Source organism: Colius striatus, chromosome 6 (assembly GCF_028858725.1).
Source record: "Colius striatus isolate bColStr4 chromosome 6, bColStr4.1.hap1, whole genome shotgun sequence".
Taxonomy (NCBI): Eukaryota; Metazoa; Chordata; class Aves; order Coliiformes; family Coliidae; genus Colius; species Colius striatus.
In genome coordinates this window covers 1,901,476-1,925,233 of record NC_084764.1, presented here as the reverse complement: position 1 = coordinate 1,925,233, position 23,758 = coordinate 1,901,476, and the positions used below count along the sequence as shown (strand labels likewise).

General features: G+C 50.6%; 1 protein-coding gene across 14 annotated transcripts in view; it reads right to left on the bottom strand.

Moving 5' to 3' along the window:
• Positions 1–351: 351 nt before the first annotated feature.
• Positions 352–23,758, bottom strand: part of MGA (MAX dimerization protein MGA) — a 54,783-nt gene continuing 31,376 nt past the window's right edge. For 7 of the 14 annotated variants that reach the window (XM_061998155.1, XM_061998164.1, XM_061998157.1 and 4 more), the window contains 12 exons: positions 22,476–23,102; positions 21,504–21,803; positions 18,619–20,300; positions 14,088–14,186; positions 13,136–13,260; positions 11,940–11,991; positions 10,146–10,328; positions 9,024–9,135; positions 7,374–7,607; positions 6,343–6,519; positions 5,802–5,954; positions 352–4,817 (listed from right to left, as the gene is read on the bottom strand). In XM_061998155.1, the coding sequence (XP_061854139.1) occupies positions 3,547–4,817; positions 5,802–5,954; positions 6,343–6,519; positions 7,374–7,607; positions 9,024–9,135; positions 10,146–10,328; positions 11,940–11,991; positions 13,136–13,260; positions 14,088–14,186; positions 18,619–20,300; positions 21,504–21,803; positions 22,476–23,102 (5,015 nt within the window). In that variant the 3' untranslated portion in view covers positions 352–3,546. The other 7 variants (XM_061998162.1, XM_061998161.1, XM_061998163.1 and 4 more) reach the window with 7 other exon arrangements.

The window sequence follows — 23,758 nt, the reverse complement described above, 5'->3', positions numbered from 1 at the left end:
GCAGATACACAGGATTAACCTGTTTGGGCTTGGAGGGGCGATTTCACGTGCACTTCACCTTCAGCTGGCGGGGGGGAGGTTTCCTTTTACACCACTGCCTTCCCGCTCAGGATGCATTTCAGTCCCAATAAAGCCCTTTTCTCTCATTTAGCAACTCAAACCCCGTTTCCACAACCAGCAGCACGTGCTGTCCTCGAGCCCACACGAAGCCTCCGAGCCGTCCCACTGCTGAGGCGAGCCCAGACGCTGGTGTTGCCCCGAGCTCTGCTCAGGGCACAGGCGTGTGCCACGCCGGCCCCACCACGTCACTTCTGCTCCCTCTCCCTCCCTGGAAGAAACTTTCCAAGCCAGTTTCTAGTCCACCTCAGTTGGTTTATTTTAGTTGTACACTTTGCCCCTCACATACAGTTAAGAGTCCTGTTCTGTTAGATTGCTACAAAAATATCCATTTCTCAAAAGCAGAAAAGAGGGAAAGATATATTTTAATATATAAAAGGGGGGGAAAAAAAAGCTAAATCTGACATTTATACTCTTAAAAACATTCCAGTCTATGTACAGGTGTGTAAAAAACCAGACCTCCAGCTCTCGGGGGCTACCGAGAGCGAGCGCCTCGCAGGGGGCTCCTTTGTTCTCCTCATCCTAAAAGCTTTTCATCCTCTGACATTATTGCCTCAAACGACAGCATTTAACGTTGAGCTTTTTGTTTTTCCAAAAGGTTTGTTCCAAGCCAACTGGGAGCTGGAGGGAAGAGCAGAAACAACCCCAGAGTCAGCACCGACACCCACAGCCAAACACTGGAGCCGCAGCGGCAACAAGGGAGAGCGATTCAAAGGTGCCTTGCTGCCAGCAGAACCCCACACAGACCCTTCCTGGAACTGCACCAACTTCCAACTGTTCACAGCCAAATCTGGGGTCTTTTCTGAGTTACTTAACTACTCAAGTGGTTACCAACCAGGAATCCAATTACCAGTTACCAACTGGTTAATTAACCAGTTACCAACCAGGAATCCAATTACCAGTTACCAACTGGTTAATTAACCAGTTACCAACCAGGAATCCAATCTTTTTGCTGTCACAAACCTTCACACCGTGGGGTTTTGTTGCAGTCAAACTCCTCCCTGCCCGGTGCCAAACCCTCAGGCATTGTCTCTCCATTCCCCTGAGGAAGGATGAAGCAGCCTCAAGGGACAACATTTCTTTTAGATCCCACTTGAAGAGTTTCCACCTTCCAGCTTTCTCTGTCCCACAGAAGTGTGCAAAGCACAGGGGCTTTTAAAAAGGAGCCAAGTGTCATCAGCACATGATTCTGTCATTAAAATTGGCCATTTGGAGCCATAAAAGGATGGGGGTGGGGGGGAGAAAGAAAAGTCAGGGATTGGGAACTGGAGTCACAGTTCTGGTAGCTGTTTCATGGACAGGAGGAGTGAAACCTACTGGCAGCAATTCATCACCCACTCCAGCCTATTAGAAATGCTCAGAACCAGACCCCCAGGTAAATGGATTTAAGTCTGTTTATAGTGGTACTAAACTGATTTAGTTCCTCCAGACTCCCACTGGTTTAAAAGAAGGTTAAAATGCTTTAATAATAAGCAATGTAGGTCTAAATACTCCTTCATATTGTAAATCCCCTTTCCTAAGGCATTCAGTGACAACTGTGAGCTCCTGCATCGCTCTCACGCTCACCTACACTCTCCCAAGCCATTAAACAGGGGCTTGTATCAATTACTCAAGCAGCAACTACGCAGCAGGCAAGAACAAGTTCCACGTGGCTGATTGAAACACCACGCTGCAAACGGCCCAGGGAAGAGCCTTCTGTGTCAGCTCTGGAGTGTGCCGAGCTCCAAGGGCTTCTCTCCTGTGTGGCACAACAGAAAAGGATGCAAGCACGATGAGGAAAGGCCCCAGGGAGGTGTTTCCCTCGTGGATCCGAGGCACAGCCCCAGCAGCTGCAGCTCAGCCAGCAGGGTGCCCACACACCGCTCCCGAGCTCTGCGCTGGAGACCCAGAGGGGGGGGAATCTCGGGCTGAGAGTCCCAGCTGCCGTGGCTAGGGTGGTAAGAGAGGATTAAACACTCCTGATCACCAAGCCAAATGCAGCAGTGAGCTCTGCTGTGGTTCAGGAGCAGTTCAGAAGCCCCTCAAGCGCACCACGGCTCGTTTCCAAAGGGGTAGGAGAAGGTTGTGTGCACGCGCTCGTCAGCAAATCATCTCTCCTGGGCTCAACATTTCATCTGTCATCGAGGAAAAAAACTATGAAAACAAACCCTGTGTACAAAAATATAAATATCTTTACAGTCCTGTAGGCCCTTCACATCCACCAGTTGAACAGCTGAAGAGAAGCTACAGGTTACTGAGCAAGCAGTGGCAGAGAGGAAGAAAAAAATACACCTTGTGACTCAATGCTGCCCTGTTTCCCTGCCAAGGAGCTTTTGTGTCGACTCTTTTGTTTTTTTGCTATACACAGCTTGTGCAAATGCAGTGAGAAACCTCTGAGCATCTTTCCTGAATGAAGGTTTTGGGGAGATATACACATATTTTCATATCTACATTCACATATACACCTGGCTCCTTCCTGCTAGGCTACAACAGGCCTGGAGAGCTGGCTGGGTTTGTCTGAAGCAACGCTGCTGGCCACCAAACACAGCTTGAAGGATGGTGGGGGTGGGGGGGGGAGGGAGAAAACACCTGGGAATACACTCAAGCTACTTCAGTAAGGTAAAGGTGGAGCAATGGGGTGCCCAAACGCCTTTCTGCTCTGCAATTCCTGCCTTCCAGATGCCCTGAGCACCAAAGGAGGGTTTGTACAGGGCAGGAGGTGCAAGGGAGGGGATTATTTCAGTAGTTTTATTGAGGGTAACATACTGTCTAGCTTGGAATGACACTGGGAAAACGTCATTTTCTTCCCCATGTAGTGAGAGTGAGGGATGTTTAATAGCAAAGTCTTCTGTGCATAAGCTCCTAAAGAAAGAGTCTCTGCCACAGAACTATCTAGCACCAAAGAACGGAATCTCTTCACTTCAGCCCTGTGCACGGCCTCCCGTTTCCTTACCGCTGCTCTGAGAGCAAGAGCCACCCTCACAGCCTGCCCCCACCGCAGAGCCAACGTGCCCCACCCCATTTCTGCATAGATAATTCGCTTGGTACAAAACCAAGGCACCCACCGTGATTTCCTTCCCCCCTCCCAACGACCAGAGAGCTGCCTCCCCAAACCACCAAGCCCAAAGCCATCTCCTTCTGCAGCCCAGGTTTTCCTTTGACAAACTAGTTCTGGGAAGGATCCCATCCGGGAAAGACACCATGTGCCCAGCAATGGTTACAAGGTCACCTTCCTTGCTTCGAAGGGGAAGAAGGACACCCAGAACACAACAGTGAGGTAAAAAGAACGTCAACGTGCTGTAAAGTCCCACAGCACTTGTTTCTCAGTCTGGGGCCTGCCCTCAGGTGGGGAGAGCGCCGATGCCACGGGGCGCTGCAGCCGAGGGAGGCCGCCAGCCTCCGGCACCGCTCCGCGGCTCCGTTCCGGTCTCCGGCACAACCCAGCCGCGTCTATTTGCCGGCGGCGCCGGGCGGCGAGGTGCCGGTGCCGGTGGCTTTCGCCCCCACGGGCGCTAAGGGAGGCATCGCCTTGCCGTCCTGTCCTTCTTGAACGGCCGCAGGCGACGCACTTTTCGCGCCAGCGGGCGCCAGTTTTGTGACTATAGGTGCCAACAAAGGCATCACTTTATTGCTCTGCGCCTCCGAGTCCGCCGGCAGGCTCCCCGCTTTTAAGCCGAGCGGTGCCAGCTTGGGCATGGGCCGCCACAGCGTGTCAGCGCCGCCAGCTTCCGCGGTGCCCTTCATCTGCAGAACCGGCGGAGCCGCGCTCGCGGCCTCTGCCACGGCGCCCAGGCTTGTGCCGCCGCCGCCCGGGGCCGGGCCGGGGAGCGGATCCTTCACTTCGGCACCGATCACGATCTTCAAGACGTCCGCCTCGGACGAGGGCTCCCCGCAGCTCTTGTCCCCGTCGGCGAGGTCATCGTCCGCCAGGTGCAGCAGGAGGGGGCTTATGGAGCCCCCACCCTCCGGGCCTTCAGACAGCTCTTTGAAGCCGCTCCCCAGGTGGCCGAACTGGAAGGAGGAGCCGGCTGCAGGCGCCAGCTCGCCGCCCGCCCTGCGCCGAGCCGCCGCGTCCCCGCCGGAGAACTGCGAGGCGAGCGCGCCCGGCAGCTCGGCCATGGCCGAGGCGTCGTCGTTGAGCTGCTGGTTGAGGAAGGCGATCTCGTTGAGCAGCGAGGTCAGCGTCTCGTCCGTGTCGTCGCTGTCCTCCACGCCGCCCAGCAGCTCGCTGGCGTCCAGCTCCGCCTCCTCCATGGCCGACGCCACCTTGCGCAGCTCCATCTCTATGCGGGCGTCCTTGATCTGCAGCCTGTGGAACGGCAGCTCTTTGGGCTTCGGCCTCTCGGCCGGGGGCTCCCCGTCCTTCCTCCTGGCCTGGCCTCCCGCAAGCTCCCCCAGGCACAGCTTCTTGCCGAAGGGCTCGGGAGGCTCCTGGTTACCCGCCGCGTGCCGGCGCTGCGGAAACCCGTCTTTGCCGTCAAAGAAGGCTTTAGCGGCGCCCGAGCTTTTCCTCTCGTCCCCGCCGCCGGCTCCAGCGCACGGCTTGGCCTTTTCCTCCGAAAGGACGTGACTGCCCTTGCTGCCCTCAGGGGGTTTCTCAGCAGCCTGAGCGCCCGCAGCCGCCGCGCCTTTGTTCCTGCTGAGGCCGAGCCCCGCGCTGCCCTCGGCAGCCAGCGACGTCACGTTGACGATCTTTGGCATCACGAAGGAATCCTCGCTTTCTGCAAAAGCAAACACAGCGGCACCTGTCAGGATCCACGCTAGAGAGACAACTCCTCAGCTCCTCATCACCTCTAGATACAACTCGCTCACTTGCAGGTCTTCCTCCGGTCAGCTGCCACTCACGGTGTGAGCAGCTCACACAGCTTCAGCCAAGTGAAGCCTTCACACACCAACAGCTTCGCGTTCTGCCTGCTCAACGGGACTCAAGTCCCACATCTGTTACCCCAGAGCCACCGGCCCAGTCCCTTCCTCCAGCAGGCAGGCAACTAACTGCAAGGCTCGGGATTCTGCCGATGGGCCAGGAAAACAGCACAGTTCCCTCTCCCTGGCTGGCTTCTTCATGCTCACCTTTTGCAGTGCTGGTTTTGCCTCCCACAGAGGCATTTCAGGGACCGTGGCATTACTCACTTTTTGCCTCTGAGCAGTTTCCTACTGTTGCACTCAGCTTTTTCCCAGCCCCAGCTCTGAAGTGAGCTTCCCTTCCTCATTACGACCCAAGGAGCACAACGAAGCACAAGGCCAGTGGCTTGCTTTAGCCACGACAGACAGCAGGCAGCACACTACTGCCAGGAACCAGCCCACACCTGTACAGTGCTCAGGCTCGAAGAACCTCTCCAAGGGGCACAGCAGAGCTGGCAGGGTATGGGAAGGGGTTGGGTCAGAGTGAGTGTCTGACCCCCCCTCCCATCACTGTGCCCTGCAGCTTCCCCAGGGGAGTGCATTACAGCACACACACCTTCCAGGCCCCACTTGCTCTGATTTTACTGAGGGCAAGCAGGCTTGCTGAGGTCAAGTTAAAAAGCTTTTCTCTGTAATCCCCCAGAGGCTCCTCTAAACTGATCCAAAGCATTCAGTGCTGATTTCAACACCCAGACAATACCTACCATCACTTCCTAGTGACAAAACAGTTTACCTTCATTTGTGCAAGGGTAAAGTTCCCTGCACACAAGCAAAACAAGATCCATAAAGAACAAAGAGCCTACCTGAACGGGGCTGTGTAGCTGGAACTAATGTTGAGGGCATTGGGTTTCCAACAACAGTTGACAGTGTAATGGGAATGGCAGAGTTAGTAAGGATTCCTTGCACCTGGACAGGGACTGTTGATCCTGGCAGCTGAATCATCACAGAAGCAATACCTTATCCAAGAAAAAGAGAAGGGTGGGTGAGGTGGGAACAAGAGTCTTTCAGATCCTCAGTTAAGCCTGGAAAAGATGAACTTTGCACTTCTAGGCAAGACTTTACACTGTAATACCATCTGGAAACCCAGTCTGTATTTGACTGTTTAGGTGATCAAGGGCCCTTTCCTGCCTTTCCCTAGTTTGGGAATAGTGAATATTGATTTTACTTCCCTGCTGGTACGCTGAGAGTTTGAGTCAATGACATAAAACCCTCTCTTGGAGTCAAGCTCTACCTCAGTCAGTTCTGTCGTAAAAAACCTCCAAAAATTAGAGCAAAAATCACACGTTGCTTTGTCAACTGCTCTGCAGCACTGTGAGCAGCATCACTGACATCCCAGGCCCATACCTGGCTGTGGAGTTATGGTGGTGCTGACAGCTTGAGGCTTTAGCTCTGCCTGCAGCAGCGTGGGGGGAACGGTTGCTACGGGCCCCGGCACCAGCGGGCTCTGCAGCGTAAGCACCTGCCCCTGGGGAGTCATCACCAGGCTTGCAGCAGTCAGTGTGAGAGAGGATGAGGTGTCCTCTGTGAAAAGGAAACAAGTGCATCAGTCATTTGCTCTGGTATAGCACCCTTGATGGCAAATGGGTGAAGTGCAGCTGTGAGAGAGGCTCCAGCTAGAAGGTTTACAAGCCCTGGGCTAGGAAAGCTGCTGCAGAAGCTATGCAGGCTGCTGGAACACCAGCCACACAGCTACAGCCAGGCTGGACCATCTCCTCATGCAGTGCCACCTCCATCAAGCAACACAGCAGCCTTGCTGAAGTTGCAAAGGTGACTTGTCCAGCAACAGAGACAGACTCATGACTCCAACTTCTGATGCCAAACCTCCCCAGGACAGGACAAGAACGAGCTTTGGGAGACCAGAATGATCTGTTCTTATACAAGCCCAAGACTACTTCAAGCCAGGTCTATTTACTGCTACCTAAATGAAAGGCATGCCCAGATCCTCACAATGTCACAGTGTTACTGCCACAGTTGGGGTTTCTGCCACTCTTTTGTTCCTTCCTACGTCTGTGGTGAGAAAGAGTGGGTCTCCCATCACCCTGAGCACTGTCTAGGGAGGGATGGTTTATACCCAGCAACTGCACGGTGCTGGGGGATGAGCTTCAGGTTCTGAGTCAGCACGAGAACCAGCACTCTGAGAAAGGACTGCAGTGCAACTCCATGATACCAGAGGATAACTGAATAGGAACTGACTTCCCATCATTCTGAGACTCAAAAGTGGTGCTGGCCTCACCCTTACTGAAAGGAGTCTCCACATCTATTGGATGGACACCTCCTGGTCCTATGCTCAAGCTCTGCCTCAAGAACAAAGCCGCCTGCACAAGCACCTCGCCCTCCCGTGGGGTGTTGCCTGTCTGTGAGAACCTTCAGCCCACCTTTGGCAGAGACTGCTTTTTTGGCCAGGATCAGGGGCTTGCCTCTTCCATTGGTCACAGGTGTTTTGGGTACTTCTCTGGAGGGAGCAGGAGATGCTTCTGGTTGGTTGCTGACAGCTGAGGTCACAGCAGGTTTTTCTGCCTCGGCATGTTTCTTCTTTTTCTGTGTTTCTACTGCTTTTTGCTTGGCATAGATATATTCCAGCTTCTTCAGGACAACCTCTTCTGTCTTCCCTACAGAGAAATGATCAGAGAGTCAAGCAACCTTCAAACTCTCCTTCCAAAGCCAAAGAGCTGAAGATAGAACCAAAACCACATTGCCATGATTCAACTGCTACACAACACACAACCACCCCCCCCACCAAAGGACACGCTTAGAGAGAAGCCATTAGCTGTTTATTCCAAAGACACCCATTGTTTTACTTACCTGCAACTCTGATGAACAGAAACCAGCTGGTACAAGCACCAGCTCTCACTGTGCAACTGCCACACTACCCACAGCTGTGGAAACACCCCTCACATCTCTCCTGAGGGGAAATGTCTGACCACCAGACAACACACTCACCTTCAGCTGCTAGGAAACCTCTTGACCTACTGGACCCTGTCATCCAATGATATTTAGAGCTAAACTAACAGATCCCTGTTTGACACTGACATGAAAATCGTTGCCCTGAACCAACCCAGAGGTTGTAGAGCTGATTTGTTTAGTGCAGGTGCACACAGTCTAATATGATCCAAGCTCAAATGGCTCTACTGCCTTGTTTCCTGTGCCATGTTCTAACACCACAGTCTGTCTTTGCTGAAGTCTCTGTTTAACAGCCTCTCCCAAGGCAGGATTTTCTTTCCCATCAGTTTTGAGGCACCTCACTAGGAAAGCAGAAGATCAGACAACTATCTCGTGAAGGTATTTGCCTTCATTCCCTGCCCAAAAGGCCCCTCTCGTCCCTTCCTGGGGTAAGATGAAGGTTTGCTAAAACACTTTCCAGTTTCCCTTCCTTGTAAACTCAAACACACATGAACTGATTCACACAAACACACCAGGTTTAAGGACTTCACACAGGTTTAAGGACTTCTCCTTTCTCCAAATGAGACAGTAAGACATCATAAACTCAGATGTTTTTGTCTCAAAGCCTCCAGGTGAGCAGCAGCTCAGAGAATCGTTTCTTCTGCAGACAGAGCTGCCACCCTCTAGACACAACTAGCACTAGTTCTCAGGAAAGTAGTAGATGGACAGTTGTTTGCAAACTGAGCAAAGGAGGTTTTGGGGCTGATGAATGACAGCACTGTGAGACACTGGGCACAAAAGCCATTTCAGCAAGTCGCAGATGGCACAATGAAGTGATTTTCCTCTCCCAACCACTAAACCATACCCCATGTGCAGGAACTCAAGCCTGCAGCTCGCAACACAGAGACCATTCTGCACTTCTTCTAGGCATAAACTGAAGCACAATAAAGCAATTCTCACCAGGAGGATGAGTCTATGCCTGAGTCAGCGCTCTGCAGGTCACGGTTTGGCGTCAAGAGTCTAAATTCGATGTGAACTAATGACTCACCTGGACACTCAGGGGATTACTCAACTCACTCCCACTCCTAAAAGCCTTTTCTTTCGCTATTCCAGCTAGTCCATATGTGACACAGCCCCAGTCTCACCTGAAAGCGTGGATACCTTCCGAATCAGAATGTCCTGCTTGCGTGTCAGCAACTTCTTCTGCGCAATAAGTTTATCTGCCTGGTCTGTCAAGCCTTGGATTTCTTCGTAGGACTGGAAAAGTGTCAGAGAACTGAATTATTAACCAATGACACACAAAACAACACCACACTTTTCCTTCCCACAAACCTCTGCAGAATTTATTTGGACGTTTGCATCACCTTGAGAAGCCAGGATTGAGGTAAGCGTGGGAAGTGCCACGTCATGGCAGCTCTCTGAATGCAAGCTGGAAAGCCATGAATATCCTCATCATCCTTCTTCTGAACTTCTGGTGAACTTCTAAAGCTCAGCTCTTTCAAAGAAAAACCCCCAAGCCCACAAATTTCATGGTACAGCCAGGAAGCATCATGATGCAGCTGCAAGTTGTGCTTTGTTTCTTGTCATCTTTACACTGAAGCCTTTAATGTCACTGTAATAGTTAACGAAACGCTGTTGTTCCCCTGAAGTCTTCAATGAGTTTCAAACTTGCCTCATCACAGAATGTTAAGGGTTGGAAGGGACCTGGAAAGCTCACCCAGTGCCACCCTCCCTGCCAGAGCAGCATCACCTAGAGCAGGGCACACAGGGACTCATCCAGCTGGGTTGGAATGTCTCCAGAGAAGGAGCCTCCACAGCCCATCTGGGCAGCCCCTGCCAGTGCTCCCTCACCTCAACAGGGAAGGAATTCTTCCTTGTGTTTCTTTGGAACCTCTTCTGTTGCAGTTTGTCCCCGTTGCCCCTTGTCCTGTCATTGGCCATCCCTGAGCACAGCCTGGCTCCATCCTCCTCACACCCACCCTTGATGCATTTGTAACATGAATGAGCTCACTTCTCAATGTATGCAGCAGGCTGCTGAGGGGTTAAAGACAGGAGCTTTCATGATTCACAGAGAACACAACAAGGACTGAAAACGTGCCATGTGTCCCCAAGATCAAGCTTGTAGCAGATGTCACCCTACTCCAGAGAGTCCTGCAAGGGCGACCCCAGGTCTCTATCCACAGTATCGCCGGGACTCACTCCAAGAGCTGGGGCTCACTTCATCGCTCTGTCCAGACCAAACGACCTTTCTCCTTCAGAGCACCTACCTGCTTGAGAATGTAGGATTTGGAGACCTTGGGAAGGTGTTGTAAGCCCAGAGCTCTCTTCAGCTTCTCAAAGAGGTCTCTCATCTCGTGCCGGCGCCGGCGCTCGTTGGCCGTGTGCGTCTGGCGGTAGTGAGCGAACGCCTCTGCCTCGGACTTGAGCCGCCTGCTCCGGAACGAGCGTTTCTGCGGAGGGGAACGTGGGCAGCAGGCTCAATGACAAAGGCCACGTGAGGGGCAAACACCCTGTTCAAAGGCATGCCTCGTTCACAAGGGCTCTACACACACCTGAGGACTTCATGCCATGCCATTCTGCTGGTATGTCTTCATGAAAGATCAGTGTCAGAAGCACAAGCAATAAGCATGAAATGCTGACCAACGAGAAATGACCAACAGAATCACATCACCCCTAAAGGAGAAGACCATGAGCAGTCCCTTCTGGTCAGAAGCTTTGCTTTTGTTTTTTTGCAGTAGGAGGTTCCTTAGGCAAACCACAAGGTCAACAGCAAAATCACGCGTGTCTGAGCCAATTTTTGTTGCTGTTTGCATCTCAAAGCAGTCTATTAATGAATGAAACAGTCACATCAAATGTAGGATGCCTGAACTTTCCCTGCAGTCCAAACAGTTTGCTTTCTGGTTTGTTTCGTGGGTACATAAGGGTTTGGGCTCAAGAGACATTGTGGGTGAGAAGGTGAAAGGCGGCATCGAAACTCATCACCAAGAAGCAGAAAGTGTCAAAGACAGGCTCTGATTTTGAATTTGCTGACAGACAATAAGCATAAACACTGATCTCTATGGATGGGGAAGCCTGGTCATTGCTCTCACAGGTTCTGTACAACTGTGCCATTTATTCCATGATGAAGCAATACTTAAAGGCAGCGTTAATGTATCATCACTTGAGATCTGCTCCAAACCCCAGTGAACCAGCAGAAAGACACCTCTGGTCAAATGACACTACTTCTGAGCCTGCTTGGCCTGAGGAGGAACCTGAAGGCTGACTCCTGAAACCTGGCTCCTGACACCCACTTTATGCTCACAGGCATACTGAGCGTGGTAAGGGCTGCAAATGCACCTGCTCTAGCGCTGGGCGTTAGGTTCCCTCCAAGGACACGCCTCATGTCGGAACGTCGAGGGCAGAGAGAAGAACACATGGAGCAGGAGAGGCAGGCAGAGCACCCTGGGGCCCATCTCCACCTCAGGCAGAAGAGTGGTACCAGTCTGCTCTCAGCTATGACCCAGTCCCCAGCCCAGCCCAGCAGACGCCTCTAGGTCTGACATCAAGTGCATCGCAGATGGTTACGGTGGACAGTCGGCGAAACCGGCTTCAAAGCCACCCTAAAATCCAGCATCAGCTTCACAAGGATTGCAATGAGCTTTGACTTGAAAGGACTACCTTCAACTTGCCTAAATACATATTACTTAAGCTGCTGTTGTCAGGAGTCCTTTGCCCCGTGTCTCCTGCAGCACGGGCAAACGCTCCTCAGCTGCTCATCGTCTCACGCGTGCCGTACAAATTATTGCCGCTGACAACACCAACCCCTCAGCAAACACCCTCAGAAACGAAAGGCTGCTGTTGCTCCCGTGCATAAAGCTGAACCTGAGAGCCACTGGTGCCAGGGGCTGTCCTTTTTCTGCAATGAGGTTTGGACCGAGCCGTGTGGGCGTTTGGCTTCGTGCGTTTCATGGTAACCACATGGAAGGCAGACAAAGCACGGGAAGGGCTGCACTGGAGATGCAAGTTTATCTTGAAAAGGGAGGTGTGATACCAAAAGGAGAGAGGAGAGAGCAAACATATACCTTCGTAGGTTTTTCTGTTAATTTCTCATCCGAAGAATAACGAGCATGGTATCTGGAAGAAAGGTAAAAAGGTTTTCCCAATACTACTCATCTCATGCACTCTATCCTCATTAACTACATCCCAGCAGCCTGCAATTGCTCATTTGTGTCTCTTGAAATCAAAACCCTTCCTTGCATTAACTCCATGAAAGTTGAGTTTCTCAAGATAGTGAACTCTAACTCCAATGGCATCGTCCTGGAGAAACTGTGCTGCTCTGAAAGCTGCTCCGAAAGTTAACCCCAAGTGCAAGAGACACACTGTGTTTCACTCTGTGCCAAAGAGAACCAATTCAGCCTGTGACTGGGAGCTGCAGAAAGCTGGGGGGTTAAAATATGGTTCTTTTTTTAATTAATTAACAGCCCAGATTCAATTCAGATGACAGAGCAGTCCCTCCCCCCCCAAGAACAAACCAACCAATCTCACATTGCTTACAACCCTAATGGACGGTAACAGCTTCCTCCTGTCTCAGGAGCTTCAAGAAAACAAAGAGCAATACACAGCACAAAGAGCAAAACATGACATCTGTTTTTCACCCTCTCACTGGAAGAGCTTCCCAATTGACAGCCACGAGTCACAGCATCCTTTATCTAAGGGTAAGAGTTGAGCTGTACCTCTTACTCTGCATTTACACCTGCGAGGGCAGCAACAGTTACAAAACCAAGCAAGGGGAAAAATGAACAGCCCTCCCCTCCCAACCAAAGCTATCCAACCATGGCAAACTAAATGTACAGAAGAAAACAGTTTCTTCACTGGGGCAAAAGACCAAGCTTTCATCCAGAGGATTAGGGATTAAGCCAATGGCTGCTCCTACCTAAAATAACAAGTCCAGCAGCTTGGGAGATGCCATTTAAAATGAAGATGACACTGCTCATACTCAGTTTGCAGGAAGGGAGGTGATTCACTCGTAAGAATTTTACATTACACAGCAGCCCCATGAAAAAATTAACTAGAGAGGGGGGGAGAAAAAAAAGCCTCAGACACCTCAGTGTGCTCTGACAGCCCCATCCTCAGCCACTGGGAAGCACCAGCGCTCAGCAAGACCTGACACAAGCCTTGCTTTACCTTAGCATGCCATTAAACCTGCCGTTTAACGGGTTCATTCAGTGCCAGCTCATCAACAAAACACACAACTGTAGTGCTCTCCAAGGATGCTTACTTCAGTTTGGAAGGTTGGGTTTTAGCAGCTGTGGCCTTCAGGCGGGCAATGTTTATCTTCTCTGAAAGCTCCTCCACGGTCTCAATGTCCACCTGCTCGTCATCCTCACTGTATTCACACGCATCCTGGAACAGGTTTTGTTTTGGTTTTGAAAGTGAGTATCTACTGAGCAATAGAGCTTAGGCCAAAACAGTTTCACTACAGTCTCAAAAAGAGATTACATTAAAACATCAAGAAGCATGAAAGAGTCACCATCACCAGCTCCACTGCAATGACCAGTGGGAAGCAGGTGGCTGCTTTAAGGGTCACCTCCAGGAGTTCCTCCCACTGGCAACTCTGCAAAGGGCAAACCCCACCTCTTGTCCGTTTTTGCTTTGACTATGGGCGAGATAAAAAGCTTTCCCAGGGCAGAGCTTTCCTGCCTCTGTTTTCAAAGAAGATTAAACTGCCTTTGCAACCTACTACTGCAGGCTCCTGCTAATTAGCACGTGAGACAAGTTGAGATGGTTATCACCTTGGTAACGGTCTCTCATACCTAAGACAGCAACAGTCAGTACATCATACAAGCAGGCTTCTTTGGCTCATACAGTAAACTGCTTACAGGATGAAGAGTATCCTTTCAGCTCTTTCAAAAAATGCTGCCCAATAATTAAAGGTTTATGACATTCTGAAGAACACTTTTTTCTCTCCATGCTTGCCTGATCAAGAAAACTTGCTACCATCTGTGAAGACAGAGACAGAACAACTGCAGTCGTGTGGCAACCAGAGTTAAGTACCAATCTTGCAGCCATTCACAGCACCAGGTGATCCCTTCTCCATTACTGAAAAGGGGCTTTTTTAATTACAATCTTTTATCTGCTTACGGCATGCAGAACTCTCTCTCCTCCTCACATAACAAAATGCAATCACACTTCCATTCTGTACTCTATTTCACCCAGTTCCCTGAACTAACCCAATCTTGTCCTCCTCCTATTCTTCTCTTCTCATTTTCCTTTCTTCTCTTTCCTTTTGAAGATCTCCAGTCGTCTTCTTCACTCAACAGAATACTTACCTGAAATTGATGCAATCAGTTAATCACAAAAATACCACCACTAAGTGCAAGGGGAGGGGGAAGCTGTCAGCAGGACTGTAATTAGTAAATGGCCCCTAATCAATAGCTTCAAATAACGAGGGTCATTATTAAACCACCTGCAACCCACACTGCTGCTTTAAGAAACTGATTAGAAAGGAGAAAGTGTTGCACTTACTCAGCTGACCACATATTAGGATACATCCAGCACTATTAATGAAAACAAACAAGAGCAGCTGGAATTACCACGCAGACACAACTAACAAGTGGTTAAGGATACACAGGTCCCATCACCAGCCAAGGAAGGTGCAGCTATGTTAGTTCAAAGGGACTCAATCAATAACCAGAGAGACGACTTTAGCCCCTTTTGACCCTGAAACTCACAGCTTGCAGCAAGGGCTATCTCAGACTCCAAGAACACTTAAACTGCCACCTCAGTTCTGCTGCCAGAGTGACCAGCACCGTGAATCACGCTGCCAGACAACAACCTCCTGCAATAACCCCATCTCCCACAGCTGGGTGGGCTGAGGCTACAGAGAGCTGAAAACAGAAGGAGGATGAATAATTAAGCCAGTTTGCTCTCTTTTGCTGAAGGCTGCACTAGGGAGAAAACCTTTGCAGAACACAGTAATGTGTTCCTCACAGCAACCTAGCCTCTACTGGAGCACACACAGAGAGTGTGTGCACACACACAGGTCTATTAAAAAGGGCACATGTAGACAAGTGTGCCTACAGTACACCTGTTTTCCTGTCTACATACACACACACATATGCAACACTGCCTGTAGAATCTTCCAGTCTTTTCAGAAGAACAAAACCATGCAACATCCTCCACCCTCACAGCCACTCTCCAACACTCCCAAGTATTCCCTCACCTTCCATTCCTGTCATCAGGCAGTCCTACAGTGTGTTGGCAGCATAGATTCTGTGCAGAGAGAGGTACAAACTTCTAAACTACTCACTTGGAGGAAGCTGACATTCCTTCCTGTACTATGAAGTATGGAGATATTACTGCTGAAACAAAGAAAAGCGACGCTCAGGTTACCAGCTGTAGCTGCTGGACCTGAACAGACAAGCATCTGTACTTCTACACCTTGCTGAGCACACTCCCATCTTACTAGCTCGTTAAGAAAGTCATGTCCTGGGAAAAATAAAGAGCCACCTTAGATGAGAAATTACTGGCCTTAAAAAACAATCTCAGTCCCTCTTTCTTCCACAGCCATTTTTAACACGCTGCTGGCTTGAAAGACACCAACCTCCTCTGCCCAGGAAAGCAGCTCTGGTCTCCCAGAGCTCTCCTGTTCGCAAAGGAGGTGAAGAAGTTATTCTGCTAACATCTGGGGTTTCATGCAGCTTTCCTTCAGAGCAGCTGGGAGTCTGCATTATGCCACAACAGGCCTCGGTATGTGTATAAAGAGCAGCGTGGAGGTAAAACAGATTCTACCTTTGACAGCACAGTACTGCTGGGGACATAAAGCCCATAAAATCCTCATTTGCTCCATCTTGAAAACGTCCTCCCACAAAGCAAGACTCCTTAGCACTGGGACCAGGCAGAGCACAAGAGAGAATGAACTGTCTTTCCCAAGGCAGTAGTGCATCGCTTTGAATTTGACAGGCTGGCCAAGAGCTCCACGTTAGCACTGCTCCCCACAACAGCAGGAGATCCAAAATCAGGAGACACCACGTCCCTAGGACCTTGGTGGGGTCCAACCAAACCCTGCTTGCAGTCTCTATTCAGAGTGGGGTGACTGAGTTACGACTACAGTGCACTTCAGCAGAGGCACTGCCCCAGCTCTCCAACGCTGCCTGGCATCAGTGTGCAGCTCCCCACGTCTGCCAGCGACTCCCAGCCAAGCACTCACTCTCAGCAGGAGCTCTGTGTGCAATCAGCATGCCTCAGAGAGTTTAACGTGGTGACCCAGACCACTTGAGTTTCTTCAGACAACAGGGACTGACTGATAGGGATCAGTTTGCTTAGTTACTCTCAGAAGGGTTTACTCATCACCAAACCCATGGCAGTTCACCCTCTTAAGCTTCTCGTGATGCAGTTCGGGGGGGGGAAACGCAAAAAGGCAGAGACATCACCTCAGGAAGCTTCTCTCCTTTTTGTAGAGTAGAAGAAGAGTCTACAAGAGTCTCTTAAGCCAAGTACACAAAGGTAGCCCAAGGTAAGGAACTGATATGCAGAGACAGGAACACTTCAGTCATTACTGCAATGAGAACCACCCAGGGGAAGTGTAGTAAAGAAGCTACAGCAGCTACTGCAGGTAAGCAGCAACCACCCTGACTCTCACTCCACTTCTCTGGGGTTTTAATGGCTACTTCCAGAGCAGCTAAACCCACTCCACCTTCCAAACTAACAGTGAAAGAGCTGCCATTAGTGTTCCCACACGCTACTAGTGGAATGGACATCCAGTAGCAGCAGTGGTAGTGGACAGCCACGTACACTTTGCTCCTGCCTCCCCTAGTTTAATGCAATGGGCACACTAGGTTTATACACTATGGCTTCATCCAGTCTGACAAATAACACCAGTGCAGCCTGTCTTGTAAAGACTCTGCTGGTCAAAAGGGTACATCCCAGTGAAAATATCACTTACATGTCTGGCTTTAGAGCTGACCTCTCCATTCTGCACTGACACCTTAACTTCACTTGCCAACAAACCAAGAACTCACCCAGCTTCCAGACAGGTTTTTACAGCCCTCTGAGAACTCCTTCCTCAGCTTCACTGCTCTACAACCAAAGCCAGCTTGTTCATGTTGCTGTGAGCTTATGGTGAACACACTCCAAACCATATCAGTCGAAACCCACATACTAAGTTTCCACAACAAAGGAAAGAAAATGCACCTTTGAAACATCAACCCTGATCACGGGCTACTCTATGACCCAGCATGACATTACCTGGCTTACCAATGGATTCCTAAGACCACTGTGTCTGGGAGGTTTATCCAGCATCAGGTACTAATTAACCATGGTTCATAGAATCACAGAATGGTAGGGGTTGGAAGGGACCTTTAGAGATCATCCAGTCCAACTCCCCGCAGAAGCAGGGTCACCATGGTTCTCAGAACGTGGTTATTAACTCTGCTGAAGTTACTGAAGGATACAGGAGGTATCAAACAGTCACTGTCTGGCTCAAGACAGGACAGCAACAGCTCAGTTTGCAGCTTGAAAGGAGGTCCAAGAATTGCACCTGCTTTCAGTTTCCTCCCTTTCACATAGCTGAGATGGCAACACATCCTTGGCCCAGGCTGCCCAGGGAGGCTGTGGAGGCTCCTTCTCTGGAGAGCTTCAAAACCCACCTGGATGTGTTCCTGGGCGACCTGATCTAGGTGGGAGCTGCTTTGGCAGTGGGGTTGGATTGGATGAGCTCTGAAGGTCCCTTCCAACCCCCACCATTCTGTGATACTATGAACAGCGAGCCAGAAAATGAACTGATTAGTCAGTTCTTCTGGAAGTGACATAAACTGTCTGAAGGCCAGAGTGGCTGACTTAACTGAGTTAGTCTGGCTATGGTTAGAAGAAAAAGCAGCCTAACTTGGTTTTGAACTGTGGGAGCACTGCATTAACACAAAAAGGGCTGAAGGAACTACCTACTTTCATATTTCTGAGGGCACTAACATCACCTCTCCTGTGTGTGTTTGTTCTTCAGTCCTTCTCCAGTTCAACCTTTCTCTGTCCACTCTCACCTCACCCCAAGAGAAAGCTGCCTCATTTCTCACGTCCACTTGACTGAGTCCCAAACCCACGTGGAACCCTTGATGCAATACTGCAGCGTTTCTTAAGTCACATACTGATGCATGAAAAGCATGGCAAGGAGCTACATGAGGGGTTGTTTTCATTTTGGGGTGAAATTTGAGGGAAATTCTATGAGCATTGAAACCTAAACGTGACTATGTGAACCACAACGTTTTACCCTCGTTCTGTGCCTTCTGAAGCAATTTCCTTTCCAGTGACTGTGGGATGAGAGCTTTCACACCCTACTGGAGTGTGTCCCTGTGTTTCAGTAGAGTCAAGCATTCCTTCCAGAAGTAAATGCTAAACACACTAAGTAACAAGGAAACAGAAGTGCTGGATTGGCCACTACATTTTAGGATCAAGAGTCATATGATAAGGAACAAAGTTGTTAGGATAAATACTGAAGACAACATGCAAAGGTTCTATCACAGCTTGCTCAATATAACCCCTGTTATACCCCTGAACAGTGTTTCTAAAAGGCCACCTATATAAAAGCATGCAACTAGAGAAGAAACGAGACATTGCCCCTTGCAGCTGGGATCTAGGCTTGCTAAAGGAGCCCAGAACACAAACATCACATTGTATCTTTCAAATCCACGGGTCAGGACAGGTCAGTTGGGCAACTAAAACACAAAACCACCACCAAACCAAAACCTTGATCACCAGATAGATGCTTACCATCTTCTCAATATCTACTTCATCTTCACTGGGGAAGTCAGAGGTACCATCCAGCATCTCGTCAGCAGAGTCATCGGTTTTTTCATCCTCTTCCTCCTCGTCGTCATCTTCCTCTTCTTCCTCTTCCAGATCATCAACAGCGATCTCATCAGCAGCCTTGCAACCCTTTTTGTGCTGCCTGGGCTCCTGCACCCTCTGCTCCGGGGTCAGGCGGCCGCTTTTCTCCGAGGTATCAGCTTTGTTACCCGCCTCGCCTTTGTTGTCTAAGGTGGGCACGATGCTGGATATTTTGCTCCAAGAACTGTTTACGTGTGCTAGAATGTCATGACCCGTTTTCATTTCTTCCTGAGAATCAAAAGCACCTTGTCCTTTACTGTTCCTGCCTTCCTGGCCAGCTGCCTTTGCTTTGCCTTCCTCGGCATGGCCTGCATGCCCTTCTCCCGAAGCATCATCCTGCTCTGTTGCACAACTGCCCTCAGACTTACTTCCTTTTTCCTCTCCTCCAGTTTCTGCTTCTGTGGAGCTGTTGTGTTCCTCCCTGTCTGTTTCTGCCTGTACAGCATCACCCTGGCATCTCTGTTTGTTCTGAGACAGCTCAGTCCCTCTCTGCTCCTTCTCCTCCTCCAGCTGTGCACCTTGCTCCTGCTGGCTCCCTGACTGCCCGGGACTTGCCTTGTTGTCCTCCTTCATCTCTCCTTCCTGTTCTTTGCCTGCTTTCTCTTTCTGTTCAGCATCTATTCCTTCCTCCCCGTGGTTCTTCAACTGCAGAGTCTCCTCATTCTCGAGACTCTGTGGATGTGCATCATCCAGAGGAGCAGCCAGAGACTCATCTGCTGCCTCACAAACAGTTTCAGAGTTGGCTGCCACAGCCTCCGCTCCGCTTTCAGGACTGACAGGATGCTCCTTCTCCTCAGAAGCCCCTTTTTCCTCCTCATCGTTCGGCTTCTCGCTGATGTACGAGTGGTCAGACGAGATGACATCTGTGGAAACATCATGCAGAGAAGAGGAGCTATCATCACAAGAGCTCTCTAGCACCTTGGGCTCTTTCTCCACCATCTCTAATGCAGCGCAACTTTGATCAGGCGTGGCGCCAGACGCCGCCTCTTCGTTACTCGACTGGGTAACCGACAACTCGTTGTCTTCTGGCTTCTTATCTGACACTGCAGCCTCGGGCTCGGTCACTTCGGCATCGTCTGAGCACGAAGCCTTGTCGTTCTCCTGCTGGGCACCACCCAATTCCTCTTTCTTGCATATTTTCCTGAAATCCTTCTTCATCTGAAGAGACGCAAAATGGTGCAGGATAGAGTTTGGCACGGTCTTCTGTCCCGGGAGCTGAAGCAAAGCGAAACTACCAGACTGCAGAGGGATGAGATTAGCAGTGGGAGCCGACAGACCACCTGGGCTGCAGGTGATTTTGGACTCGGAGGCCGTTGGGCTTGTCACGCTGCTGGCAGCGGAAGGAGAGATCCTCAGGGTCAGAGTGCTTGCCTGTGACACGACGTTTGTCACCGAAGGAAGAGAAGACGCCTGAGTGCTGAGGTTACTCGTAGAGGATAAGGTGGGCACTGCTGTTTGTACAGCTGAACTGGTGGCAGGAGAAGTGGAAGACACAGAGGAAGTGGGAGACACGGGTGACTCTGGAGGTTTCGCGGGCGCGGGCAACCGGATTCCTACAACGGATCCTACGAGAAAACAAAACCTCAACTAGTATTTCCTCAGAGCAATTTGCTTTTAGGATGTGACGCTGTGCTGGCATCCAGCAGTCTCAAGGATGACCATGTAATCAGGTACTTGACCTCAAGTCCTCAGTGGAAGAGCTGGTAACTGCATAAAGACAGATGGACTGTTCAGTCTTGAGACGGAACACGAGGTGCTTTGAGTACAAAGCACGAGGTGGCTACTCTAACAGATTTAACAGGGGCTGCATTAAGCTTTCCAATCAAAAGAAAGGGCATTGCCTTTCAGGTCCTCTGTGTTTTACTTTTCCACTCACTGCAAAACAAGAAAATGGGGGTTTTCTCAAAGAAAGAAAGAAAGAAAAGACAATCCCTGGCAACTAGCTTCTCCTGCACAGCAAAGGAACGTACAGCAGAAAGGAATTCACCCAGCTTTCCCCCTGGTTCTTTACCATGCCTCATGCTCAAACCTCAACTGAGGCACAGGATTATTTTCTCTCCTCCCCACAGTTTTGCTGTCTACTGGGCTCTCTCTTCTGCTCAAGATGCCCCTTTATAAAGGGAGAAGGAACACCCTACTGGAAGGCAGACATGCATTTGAAATGTACTTTGTTTATAAAGGTTTTGCTTACAAACAGGTACAACAGCCTCCTACCTATTTTCTGTCAGTTACTAGCTCTTCCAACTTGAACTATGCACTAGAGACAAAAGTCAAACACTTTTCTTCTCTTAGAAGGAGAAAACGCAGTGGTTTTGTACTGCAGTTTAAGCTTTGATGGGAACAGCTGCTGTACAAGCACTAACAAACCCACGAGCCAAAGCAAGCCAGAGCAGCACATCCACTGAGACACAGGTAACAGCTTATGCTTTTAAAGTTACCTCTCAACCGACAGATCATCAGACCTGCTTACAAGTTATGGCAGCACAATGCATGTGTGTCTGCTGTCACACACACAGAGGCCCTTTTCCTTGCTGAACACAATCCCCCAGTGCTGCTGCCTTGGCTGTTACCTGCTGTATTTCAGATACCTGCTACTCCAGGTGCGTTACACTGGAAGAATTACATTATGTTCTCCAGCTACCCCTGCAGAACCAAAACAGACTGTGGTTCAGCGGGTCCCAGCAGGGGAAAGGAGCACCAGAGGCATTTACTACACAATTCCTGGGTAACGCAGCTGTCAGCCGAGAAAGAAGCAGCGGACTCTGTACCTAGATTGCGGAACATCACGGGCTGGGCGCTGGGCTGCGTGCCTGCAGCTCGAACCTGCTGCAGGGGCACAAGCTGAATTATCTGCCCGTTCGGGTGTCTGAACAGGTTCACATTCCCGGGGCTCCTGAGGGGCTGAAGGATCATCCTCTGCCTCTGCGTGAGCTGCGCGTTGTTGAGCGGGCGCAGGGCGGGCGGCGTCTGGTGCACCGGGATCAGCAACAACCGCGGCCCTACACGCTTCTCTGTCCCAGGAGACATCTTCTGAGGAGACTGACTCACAGCTTGAGGAGAGGCATCTTCTGCAACGGTTAACAAGTTACACAAACATCAGCTTGTGAGGACAGCGACAAACCAGCAGCAAATGTTTTGGAAACAACCGAGTCTGGAAGCACTCTTCCTCTTTCTCTTCACGGAACACACTGAGAACCAGACAGGCCAGGACAATCTATTTCACACAGTTCCACTGACATCTCATAGAAGCACAGAGTGGTGGGGGTTGGAAGGGACCTTTAGAGATCACCCAGTCCAGCCCCTGCTTAAGCAGGTCCCACCTGGATCGGCTCACACAGGAACGTGTCCAGGAGGGTCTTGAAGACCTCCAAGGAAGAAGTTTTCCATGTTCATTGATGACAGAGTAATTCCCTACCTACTGCCTGGACTCTACACCAGTCACGAAACACTAGCAGATGGAGCTGTGCTACACATTTCTGTAAGCCAAGGAATGATGAGAGACTTCCAGCTCGTTACATAGCAGCCACTGCCCTTGTAGTTACATTTTCCTCCCTCCTCTACTGGCTCAGGCTGGAACAAAACAAGCAGCCCAAGAGACTCCATTTCTTACCCTGTTCTGCAAAGGAGGATGAGGCAAGTGAATCTACACTCAAATCAGGCTCTACAAGTTGCAGACTATTCCAGGCAGAACGAGAAAAGGAGGAGTTTGCAGCAACAGCCCAAAGCACCCCAAGTCTTACCTCTCTTTGGATTCAGTGAAGGACTTGAATTAACTCCTGACAGTAGAACCGGAATAGAAGCAGCAGGGGAAGTCGCTGTGGTCACCACGGAGGCGGCTGTTGTCAGTACGACCGTCGAACTGGACGTTGTGACAACAGGACAAGTGACAGTTGGTGTCGTCACCACCGTTTTAGGGAGTGACACGGCTGCTACGGGTGCAACAATGCCTGTTGCTTTGGTTATGCTCACAGTGGCGGTGGGAGCGGTGGAGGAGGGGGCAGCGCAGGTGGCGACTCCAGGCGTGGCGGGAGCAGCCGTGACCGTCACGGCAGGAACGGCAGAGGCAGGTTCGCTGGCTTTCGTCTGGCCAGGAGAGCTCACGGGAGACGCCGCTGCAGCGCTGCTTTCCACGGTGACTGGCAAAGTGCTGATGGCCGTAGTGACCCCAGGGGAGACCGTGCACTGAGCTGGGGAGGTCTTGGAGGGAGCCACGGGAGTGACAACCATGATGGGCGTGGGCTTGACGCTCAGCTTCTGCGGCGCTGACGGGGGCTGGCGTGTGCTGGGGCCGGGAACCTTCCTCTGCAGAGCTCCAGCTTTGTTCATGACAAACTGTGTGAACACGCCACCAGGTGAGGGCCGGGCAGCTGCAAATGAAAACCTGCAGGTCAACATTTTCACGGATTGTGTCTTTGCCTTTCATGCAGTGCTACAACCGTAATCTCAGCACGAACCTGAGCCTCCGTTTCCTTTGCACCTCTTAATTGAACTGCAACCTCTGTGGCAGTCCTACCCACATCTCACAGAGGAGAAACACATCTGCTTTATCCCACCTCTAGAGCTTTCCTTTGTGTCTCCTCCTGGCCACACCAAAGAATCATGTCTTGAGGGGTTGTGTCCTCGATCCTGAAACTACTGACACACACGTCTAATTCCAGCACAGGAAAACAAACACCTACGTGAAATAATGGTCTCACCAACTGTTTTCTAACCCCACATTCTTCCTGTGACCAATCTTCCTCTTTTCACTGCTTCTTGGTTTTCATCCCCCATCCACAGCCATGGGAGGAGGAGGTGGGAGGGGGACAGAGTTTGCCGTGTCCCCTCCTCACTGCAGTGACACTCCTGCAGCTGGCAGCCGGGGGGCACAAATTTCACCAAGGGGAAGTGATTGCTATTGGGGAAGATCCTTTCCCTCATCCCCTGGCTCCCCAAGGGATCAGAATACTGCACCCCTCCAGATGCCTACAGAGGAGTACAACAGCATAGAGATGATGGAGCAAAGCCAAACTAGGGCTGATGC